Source organism: Fusarium oxysporum, chromosome 6 (assembly GCF_000149955.1).
Source record: "Fusarium oxysporum f. sp. lycopersici 4287 chromosome 6, whole genome shotgun sequence".
Lineage (NCBI taxonomy): Eukaryota > Fungi > Ascomycota > Sordariomycetes > Hypocreales > Nectriaceae > Fusarium > Fusarium oxysporum.
The window spans coordinates 1,383,709-1,394,609 of record NC_030991.1 but is presented as its reverse complement, the minus strand read 5'-3'; the positions used below and the strand labels follow the sequence as shown (position 1 = coordinate 1,394,609).

The 10,901-nt window shown below is 51.7% G+C and overlaps 2 protein-coding genes across 2 annotated transcripts; one reads left to right on the top strand and one right to left on the bottom strand.

Annotated features, from left to right (window-relative positions):
- Positions 1–1,966: 1,966 nt before the first annotated feature.
- On the bottom strand, positions 1,967–6,421 carry FOXG_07196 (kinesin; the record flags this gene model as incomplete). Its single annotated transcript, XM_018385825.1, has 5 exons — positions 1,967–3,396; positions 3,451–4,512; positions 4,625–5,396; positions 5,462–5,771; positions 5,847–6,421. The coding sequence occupies 5 exons, from the start codon at positions 6,419–6,421 to the stop codon at positions 1,967–1,969; spliced, it is 4,149 nt and encodes a 1,382-aa protein (XP_018244549.1).
- Positions 6,422–6,669: 248 nt separating this feature from the next.
- On the top strand, positions 6,670–10,369 carry FOXG_19695 (AGC/DMPK protein kinase). The gene is made up of 2 exons (XM_018399960.1): positions 6,670–7,977; positions 8,035–10,369. Exon 2 carries the CDS (start codon positions 8,477–8,479, stop codon positions 9,368–9,370), a length of 894 nt encoding a protein of 297 aa, XP_018244548.1. The 5' UTR covers positions 6,670–7,977; positions 8,035–8,476; the 3' UTR covers positions 9,371–10,369.
- Positions 10,370–10,901: the final 532 nt, after the last annotated feature.

Genomic DNA, 10,901 nt, shown 5'->3' with positions numbered 1-10,901 from the left:
CCACTCCAGATCTTCGTAGCTCCCGATACACTATCTATCGGTCTGCCGTAACGCAGGATGTTTTCTGATACGTGGCCGAGACCGTCTTGAGGACAAACTCGACCAGCTTCTGCTCCTGTTTCTTCGTCTCTCTATACGCCGTTTCTTTCAGAGAGTAGATCCTGATATCATGCTCGTATTCCGCTCTTCCTTCAGACGTCAACTCTCCGATTCGCCGGGGCGGTACGTAATCTGAGCCGGGCGTCATTGTGCCACTATCGGGATCGTCCGGATCTGCTTGTCTGGGGTAGTCTCGGATTTCTGGAAGTTCTGGTCGCTGAGGCCATCGGATGCGATCGGTCGGATCAATATACTGCCACAGGTCGTAGGCGTGCGCCAGTTTCTTGAATTCGTTGGACCAGGAGTCCCAATCCTCCGGAGACGCGTAGCTAATGATCCTCTCGGCGTGTTTGGCCGACATGGTGATAGAATGAACCGAAGGTCGTATGCATTTGGGTGCGCGGGTCGCTGAGATGCAATTGAGACTCTTAATTGTCAGACATTACGTGTATTCGGTTCATTGATGTGAATTGGTGTATTCATCTTGTGTTCTGTTGAAATCTACCCCTTAGAGGTTTTACCATTTCGGCTGTAATCTTAAAGTATCCCTGCTTGCACGTGAGACCCCAGCACCTGTTCAACACTTATTGGATAAAAGTGGGTCTGTTGAGTAGAGCGACTTTTTCTGATTTTAATGATGTATATTATGTAATCATAGAAGTAGAAGTACTGATGTTATTACTTAGTTCCCCTAGTGGGAATAAAGAGGTCTATACCGGTAATATCGAGAACCAGTCCGGCTGAACATGTTCATTTTCGTCTGTCCGGGCCTGAGGCGACGCAATTCCGATTGCATCTGGCACCGCAAGGTTCCGCCAGTAGTCTGCCATATTCTTTAGGCTGAGCCCAGACCTTGCATCTTCGCTGGAGATTTCTTTTTCTTGTTGTTGGCAATCGCATAAACGCCGCCAAGTTCTTTCTAAGAAACCCTTTGCCAAGTAGAGATCCGACTCGGAAGAAGTATCGGCGTCGTTGATGCCCATCTCGCTTTCAGCATCCGAGACATCCGACTTAGAGCTGAGGTCTGTTTCGAAAGCGTCTTCTGATTGATACTCGACGTCAGACAGCAATCCATCGCCAGCGTCCTCTTCTTCGACAGCTACGTTTCCATCTTGCCGTATCCCATCCCAGTCGCTTTTAGCTGCGTCGTGTGCAACTAGGTTAGGAGAGGCACTTCTATCAGGCAAGCCTGATATGCTTTCTCCCTCTGAGGAGCCCGATATGGTAGAGTTGTGCAACTTTAAATTCAGAATTCCACATATGTCATCTTCTCTGGTAGAGTGGCGCTGATCACCACGTGGTCCCATCACGGGTGATCTCAATACCCCCTCTGCTAACGGGCTGGGCGAAATTGAGTCCACCTCGAATGTTCTGTTTGGCCCAATGCTAGTGAGTGATGTCTCAGTTCCATATGGCCAACTAGCGACGTTCACGAGTACTTCAGGATAGTTTGTGGACTGTTGGTGGCGTTGCGGCGAGGATGAAGGTGACAAAGCATCTACTGGTTATGGAGCATAGCTTGAAATCGAATATGTCCATGCACCAAGGGGTTCCGAAGCTGCCGTCTAGCGCGTTTAGCAATGGCATCTTGCCTTGCTTTTGCCTCTACTGTATCGTACTTTCGAGGTCGCCCGCGCTTCCTGGGTGCCTCGGACATAGTAACCAAAACGCGGTATGACGGTGATTGACTTAACCCGTCTTGAGGTTCCTACAGATTAAGATTATACTATAAAAGACATAACACGTGCACAGATCTAATGCAGGTAGCCCAGCGACGTGCACGGACCAAGTTCGGCACTTTTTGTTGTATTTCGTCGAATTACCGCCACGACTGCGTACAGTAGGAGCCTGATTCGCATGTCCTGTTTTATTTCCTTCTAATAAAATTTTGTTCTCTAAATATCCCGCCATCCCTGGCCCAAAATCTCCCTACGATCGCTTGTTTTAGCATATCCACGATCTTCATATGGCCTCCGCCTGCCGCCGCCTGGAGCGCTGTTCGGCCACCATACTCCGCCGGCGCCGCATTGACGTCCGCGTTCGCCACGAGTAGCTTAGCTACTATCTCGAAGTGGCCGCCCCCTGCCGCCGCCTGGAGCGCCGTTCGGCCATACACCGCCGCCCCCTCTGCATTGACGTCTGCGTTTGCCGCGAGCAGTTTGTCTACTATCTCGACGTGGCCGCTGCCTGCTGCCGCCTGGAGCGCCGTTCGGCCATCGTCCGTCGCCGGCGCTGCATTGACTTCCGCGTTCGCTGCGAGCAGCTTGTCCACTATCTCAACGTGGCCGCCCCCTGCCGCCGCCTGAAGCGCCGCTCGGCCACTATGCTTCGCCGGCGCTGCATTGACGTCCGCGTTCGCTGCGAGCAGCTTGTCCACTATCTCAACGTGGCCGCCCCCTGCCGCCGCCTGGAGCGCCGTTCGGGCATTCGCCGCCGGCGCTGCATTGACTTCCGCGTTCGCTGCGAGCAGCTTGTCCACTATCTCAACGTGGCCGCCCCCTGCCGCCGCCTGGAGCGCCGTTTGGCCACCATACTTTACCGCCCCCACTGCATTGACGTCCGCATTCGCCGCCAGCAGCTTGTTCACTATCTCAACGTGGCCGCCCCCTGCCGCCGCCTGGAGCGCTGTTTGGCCACCATACTTTACCGCCCCCTCTGCGTTGACGTCCGCATTCGCCACGAGCAGCTTGGCCACTGTGTCGACGTGGCCGCCCTCTGCCGCCGCCTGGAGCGCCGTTCGACCAGCTGGCAGTCCGTCGTTCTCCCTCGTGTTCACGTTTGCCCCAACTGTCAACAGCGTCTCAACTGCTGTAGAAAACCCGTTCCGAGCTGCAGCATGCCAGAGTGTGTTTCTGAACTCCCTTGCGGCAGCACCCTGTTCTTTACCTAGGATATTTCTCCCCAGGCATGAACTAACCCACTTCTCTAGCAAGTAAACGACCGGTTTGTCGGTCAATTTATCAATGAGCCGGGAACGGATACGAACGACTCCTGCATCTTGATGGCAGCCGTCTATGTGATGTGTGAGATACTGCAAGGCATATTTTGCCAGTGGCCATTCGTCCAGGTATTGGGCATAGCGTTCGAAGTGCTCCGAAGTCCAAAATCCGACATGCGGCAGCGCCGCCACTGGAGTGGCATTTGCGGCACAAAGCATGAGATACCGGATACAAGTCATAGATATGCAAATGTGGGCATCTCTGTCGCACATCTGGAACTTGGAGTGCGCCACATCTCCGTTGGAATCGAGGAAGAACTCGCGGACAGTTTGGTGCATAACTTGAACTGTCCCATTCCCTACAGGTTGGTTAGTTTGAGGGCTGAGGAGTTGGGGTATGTTTATGCCAGTACCATGACGTCCCTTGATTTCTAAGAAGTTGCCTCCGCAGGAAACGATACGTTGCTCGGATGGAATACGTTTCCGAAAAGAATCATTGGACGGAGTGAATTGTGTGTCAGGATTGTTCGGAATGCCAAGAGCATGGAGGAGTTCGTCCACTGCAAGAGGACGTTTCGCGAAGAGGACGAATCGGAAAATTTTTACATCACCAACGAGATCTGACTTGCCCTCCAGCATTTTCTCGAGCATGTGTTTGTAGAAGTCTTCCAGCTGGGTTGGAAGCTGTTTGAGGAGTCCAAAGATCTCTTCCTCAGAAAAGCCGTCCCCGTAAGACTTCACCAATTGCTCTCCAACTAGTTTTACCCATAGGAATACCCCTTGAGCATTTTCAATGATGTATTCCGCTGCTTGAGCAAGGATATGGGTAAGATTGAGACCATCTAAAAAGGAATGAGCGAAGCTAGAAATATCTCGCTTTGTCTCGTCTTGCAACCTTATGAAATTAAGACGCGACGGGCTTATGCGGAGATCCAGCTCTCCCACCGGCCGACTTGCAACGAATACCTTCGCAATGCAATATTTCGTCTTGGAACAAAGTTCGAACAATAGTTTGAGAATATCGCGCCTATCGTTTTCCTCGGACTCATCCACTGCATCAATGATTAGATAGAGTCTCTTTGCCGGGTAATCCTGTAAAGATTTGAGGACCGTCTTCAGTGAATCGTAATCCCAAGCAACGCGTGGCTCACGGCGGCGCTGACGCCGATACTCGATTTGAAAGCGATGGTAAAAGAAGCCCTCGTCTTGGTCCAGAATGTCGTAGAGAATTGACTGGAGCATGCTGTAATGACTCCTTTGAAGCTCGCCTTCTCTATAGCTGTAAAAGAACGTGGCCACAATAGATGACTTCGCAGCCAGTTCCCGTTCTAGGAGATGGTCACCGAAATATTTTGTAAGAGTACTTTTCCCGCTACCTGGTTTCCCTTGGATATACAAAAGTCGGGAGGCGTCTGACTTGGACCAATCGCTGTACTGATTATGATCCCAGATCCAATCGAAGGAGCCTCGATGCTCTCGCGAAATCTTGTCGTATCGCGTGTTATTAAAGCGAAGGCTAGCTAAGCACTCTTCATTCATAGTGTTAATTAGTTTAGTTTAGAATCAGGGAATGGGATGTAGGCGAACCTTTTCTTCCCCTGTCATGTTCAATACAGGATAGCCCATTTAGTAAATCCTTGATCTCAGCCAGTGGCTGGCTCGTGAGCAAAATCTTGACCTTCGAGGTTCGTTGCTGTAGACGGTTGACGAATGTGCGAATCCCATGGATGAATTCGCCTCGCTGATGCCTGACTCTGTCCAATCCATCGATAATAACCGACAAGCTTCGTTGCTTTTCATCACCCAGAACTGTCCCCAAAGCAGTCAAAAGTTCGTTCGCCGGACCGTCGAGAAGTTTTTGTATGTTTTCATTTGAAGAGATTTTCTCGCTAAAGCCCCGCTCCTTCCACTTACGGACTTCTCCCATCATAAACTCATCAAAAAGTCTATGGAGGAAACTTCGCATAATTAATGTCCCTTTGTCCACCGGTGAACAACAGAGGGTATGGTTAAGGAGTGTATGAACGAAATCTTTGGCAGTCGATCTTCTCCTACTCGCAGCCGAACAGAAAAAGTACAGAACCAAATGATCTGTTCTCAAGGCTGTGTTCTTCTCCTGGCCCAAGATGTATGATGAGGCTTGATGGATGTCGCGTTCGGGCGGGCCAGACAGCCAAAGAACCTGGGAACAACTGTCGTTCCATTGCACATAGTCCATATTTCGGAAGATCCAGTAAAACCCCATGTTGTTTGGATCCAGAGGTGGTATTGTCGATATATGCTTCTCTTGATCAACTGCTGATAGCATCGGAAGGAACTGATTCAGATCCAAACTATGAATAGCGGACTGGAGTATCTCCTGTGGCAGCCAGCATCGATATCAGCCGATAGCCGAAGATTGAGGCAAGGGAAGTGTTATCGTACCGATATAATAGCTTCATCCACAGTACGTGCCGCGGCAACTTCAACTGCCGGTATCACCGACAGCACTTCCTTTGCATACGCCGCTGCCGTTCCCGCCGCGTACGGCTGCCATGTCTTGTTCTTGTGCGAATCAGCATAGTCGCAGATGCCGCGGACCACGAGGCAGGGGAATCTGTTCATCAGACCCGCTGCCTCCATCTCGAAGCAGAGAATGCCGCCAAGCTCGCTGCTCAGCCTGTCCCGCGTGCGTCCGTCCTTCATGACTCGGTTTCCCGACGCAATCGTCCCGTAGTGAACCATCACCTCTTCGCTCTCTCGCGGCTGCCGATCCTCTTGCCTATCCATAGAGCACAGATCGCATGTCTGTCCTCCCTCGTGGTTGTACGTTGCCTCGAACAGAACGTCGGGTCCCGCTTTGCCGCGCTGAAAATTGGGAATACATTCGAGCTTTGAGAGGTGTTCAGAGAACTTGCTTCTGCCTCGGAGCTCGTTCGCTCGCACTTTGGCTACCGCTCCGAGCAAGATCTGTGGTGGAGAGTTGAGTGATCCTGTCCGCTCAAAGCCGCTTGGAGTCGCCTTCCCGAGGTCGTATTGTATAACGCCGCCGGAAGTCTGATGCGGTTGGCTGACGACCACGTCCCCGAGCCGGATGTCCGCTTCTGCGCTTGGAACTCCTCCTCCAATACCGACCATCAACCCGAACCGGATCCCCTTGAACGTCGCCCTCATCTGCGTCGCCACGGCCGCCGCAGGGTTGTTGCCGATCTGGCTCGACGGCAGGCACACAATCACAACGTTGTGTCCGGCAATCGAACCTAGAGAGTACAGATTCTCGTCGTTGTCGTCGCGCTCAATGTCCTTATGCTCTTCGTCGAGCATCTCCTGCGCCGCCGCCAGCTCAACATGGAGGGCGCATATCCATCCTACGGTGTATTCTTCGCGTCGCAGTCGGCGCGACATTCGGAGTCGTTACGATGGAGGCAAGAGGGCGGAGGGGCTATCGTAAAGAAAGCTTTATGCAGAGTGTGAAGTTATGGCCTAGTGGGAAGCGCCATCAGCGCTGGCAACAACGTCTGCTGCCGCTCAGCCTCTGAGTTTTGGGCATCCAGCGGGTTACGCCGCAAGCGGTGGCGGGCCCGGAACGAACGGCCCGCAATTGGCCCGCCACGCGAGGCACAAACAGCAGCCCGAGCTCCGCGGGCCTTACCGCAACAACCCCTGCGTTCCCATTCAATGAGTAATCGCGGACACGCTGTTGTGACCTGAGCCCCACTTGCCGTCTGGCCTCATTCCTCCGTACAACAGAGAGTGATCTACAATAACGATCCACAACCCCAAGAACTGTTCAGGCTGCAATAACGATGGAATGATTTCCCCTCTCGGATCCAAAGTCTCGTCAGAATGCACGTCTTGAGCAACACAAAGAGGGGTTTGTTTGATCACTGACCACCGCTCGAGCCCCCTCAAACGTAGCACGGCCCGATCACCCGCCCCCGCAACCCCCCAGTAAGCCACCGCAGCTTCGACCAAACAACGCGCAGTTCAGACGGCAAAGTGCATGCCCATTTTGGTCTTGCTGCGGTTTGAGCATCAGGAAGCAATGGATCGATGCATTTCTGGCAAAGTTGGCTGAGAAAACACCGCATCCTGACGATTTGTCCGCATTGGCTGCTGTCAGTAGACAAGTCGTGGGGTCTGTATCGTGTGAGGTAAGAGAAGAAGGTCGGATATAACCAACACCAGCAGCAATTTTTTCCTGTAAGGGCGAATAGATACAGCACATTAAGTCGGCTCTCAGCGGTCTGCGCGGGGCGGGCCGGTCTCCCCTCCTTCAACTTGATGACTTTCATGCTCACTGCAACCTTTTCGTGTCACATTACAACAAAGGCAGATCCCACAGCCATTATTCCCAATCCAGGCGCGCTTGCTCTGAGTCGACAGTTTTTTCCCCGCAGTGCCCCACCACGATTTCTCATGTATCTTCTTTCAAGGAAATTGCTACACTGCCTAGCTTACTCCTTACGGCTATAACCATCAGTGTTTCGTCCCGAGACTGTCTGTGTTCCAACAAAGGGGTTGTTTCGATGGCGAGTGAGGGGCGCATGATGTGGTTGGAGTGTGTGGTCAGTCGCATGCCCTACAGCCAGCCCAGTTGACCTGTCAGCAGGGGCGTCAGCGTCGGTTGGTGGCCTTTGCACTGCTGCCTGGTAATGCTGTTGTCCGGTGTGGCGGGGAATCCGGCAGTCAGTCGACAGCCCCGCAAATTTTCCCGATGCCACGCCATCCGAGCTCACACAAACTTGAACTTGCAAATTGCTGCCTATGACACCCAGAGCAAGACTTGAATGAGTATATGAGTAATCAAGGATATGGTGGGGATTTTGGCGGGCATCCAAATTGTATGGAGGTGCTATCTGGGATTTCTGACCACAATAAAAACGGGCGATGCCCAGTCGGAGATCGCTACAACTAACAGATTTCGACATCGACAGCATTCCCACCTGATTGTAGCTCAGGTATGCCTTTGCTGGACGCTTTTGAAGCCAGTGATTCAACGCTAATCTCTGAGAAAGGAATGTCCCTGAATATTCAACATGTGCAAAGAAATTATCGCCAAGACGAAGTTCATTTGTGGTGATGGCCTCGACCAACCTGGGTTCAAAGTACCATGGGAAAACTGCGGAGGTTGCGGTCAGGTTAGGTCAACAGAGCACTTAGGGCAAACCACCAAGAAGGAGCCTTGCGACGATTGCAAAGATAACAAGAAATGGATTCAAAATAGTTCTGGAGTATGGGTTAAATCTTGAGCACGATGAGTTTTATTATCACACAACATGATTAGCCATGATGATGATGCCGCTATGCAATTATCCGCAACACGGCCTCTTTAAGCGACTATATGAATATAAACAATGTTGTGGTCAAAAATCGATAACCTCCACCCTGCCACGTATTTGTGTCGCCATTTAGGCCTTTCCCATCCATCAGTTCTGTTGCGAAATAGCTCACGACACAATGTGTCTTATTCCACCTCCTCAATTATCTAAATTTCCCTTTGTCTCTCTTGGGGCCACTGCATGGATCTTTCGAATTGATGAATTCACTGTCGTCAAATTTGCCAGAACTACAGGGTCAAGCGATTTTGTGCGGGAAAACGCGTTCTTCGATGAGCTAAAGCATCACGCGCCGAGCCCACATGTCATCCAGAGCTTTTACCGAACTCAAGATGCAATTTTCCTCCCATTCCTCGCAGGAGGCTCGCTGGAGAATCGACTACGGAACAATCAAATCCGAGACTCCGGAAAATTCGTTAGGGTCAAAAGGATAGAACCCGTCGAGCTTCTGAAGGCTTGGACGATGGAGCTTACAGCTGGCTCAGCATGGATTGAGTCGCTTGGGTATGTGCATGGGGATCTGCGACCTGGAAACCTTCTTCTTGATGCGGAAGACCACCTTAAGTTAACGGATTTTGGTTGGGCGAATAAGATAGGGACACCGGCAAGCGGTAATGGCGCTCCCTGGGCACGGCTTTTAGGACCGGAGACCGGTGCTGATGAAGGAACCTGGGGTCTGAATGGACCTCAAACTGAGCAATTTGCGATTGGATCAATCGTGTATTGCATGACCCGAGGCCGCGAACCATTCGAAGGCGAAATAGAGGACGGACGAACTCAAGTTGAAATGTTTCAAAACATGAATTTCCCGGAATTACATCATGATCAACTGGACTACATCATCAGAAAGTGTTGGCATGGGGAATTTGGTTCGCTGCAGGAGCTGGCCATCGCAGCCAAGACTATTCATTCAATTCGACCAACTGCGACGGCTCTTTCGGTTGCGATCTGCAGGGAACGTAAAGAAGTATGCCAACGCCTAGTTGGGGAAGGCTTGCTATCTTCAGATATCTAGAGGAATTCTATCTAATTGTTGAACAGGTGCTGGGGTCTCACGTGCAAGCAGGGATACTTTAAGATTACAGCCGAAATGGTAAAACCTCTAAGGGGTAGATTTCAACAGAACACAAGATGAATACACCAATTCACATCAATGAACCGAATACACGTAATGTCTGACAATTAAGAGTCTCAATTGCATCTCAGCAACCCGCGCACCCAAATGCATACGACCTTCGGTTCATTCTATCACCATGTCGGCCAAACACGCCGAGAGGACCATTAGCTACGCGTCTCCGGAGGATTGGGACTCCTGGTCCAACGAATTCAAGAAACTGGCGCACGCCTACGACCTGTGGCAGTATATTGATCCAACCGATCGTATCCGATGGCCTCAGCGACCAGAACTTCCAGAAATCCGAGACTACCCCAGACAAGCAGATCCGGACGATCCCGATAGTGGCACAATGACGCCCGGCTCAGATTACGTACCGCCCCGGCGAATCAGAGAGTTGACGTCTGAAGGAAGAGCGGAATACGAGCATGATATCAGGATCTACTCTCTGAAAGAAACGGCGTATAGAGAGACGAAGAAACAGGAGCAGAAGCTGGTCGAGTTTGTCCTCAAGACGGTCTCGGCCACGTATCAGAAAACATCCTGCGTCACGGGAGACCGATTAGACAAGTGGTATCAGGAGCTACGAAGATCTGGAGTGGTATACAACGAACGCCTTCGACCCGAAGCGCGCGACAAGTACCACAAAGCCGTACATACAGCCCCGAAGATCAACAAACTCAACGAGTGGGTCACGGAGTGGGAGACGACGATGGCCGAAGCGATCAGCAAGAAAGTCCCTGATGCCCTCGACGCGCAATGCTGGGCGGAAGACCTGAACCGAGCAATGTACCATGTTCTCCCCAGCTGGGCATCTACTTTCCGACAACACCGACGTCCTCAAATCCTCAATAATTCCCTCAACTATCGAGAGGTCGCTGCCGACATTCGATACGAAGCAAAAATGGCCAACGCTAGCGGAAGGCCGTCAGGAATCAAGAGAGGCGCATTCGCAGCCACATACGGCGCTGCATCCAGGAACGACAGACCTGCAATCACAGACCGCGATAATGACACTATTGAAGTCCAAGGAGACGCCTCAGATTGGGCGACGGACGAAACATCCTATGCACATCGAGATACGCGAGGCCAAGGCCGTGGGCGTAGAGCACGAGGCGGCGGAAGAGGAGTATCAACAAAACGAAAACGAGCAGAGACGACCGTCAATCCGAACCCGGATGGCCCTACTTGTCGAGGATGTTTAGGTTTCCATGACTGGAAAGGCTGCTGGTACTTATTCCCAGCCCAGAAAGCCGAAGGATGGGAGCCCAACCAAGCGATACAACGATTAATAAATGACCGTCTCAAGAACGATACTGGTTTGGTGGAGGAAGTCAAACGATTGTCCAAAAGTAGAGACAGAACCACTCAGGACGAGTGACTTGGGCGGGGTATGGCACACGTCAAGGCAACCTACCTAGTGACGCATAAC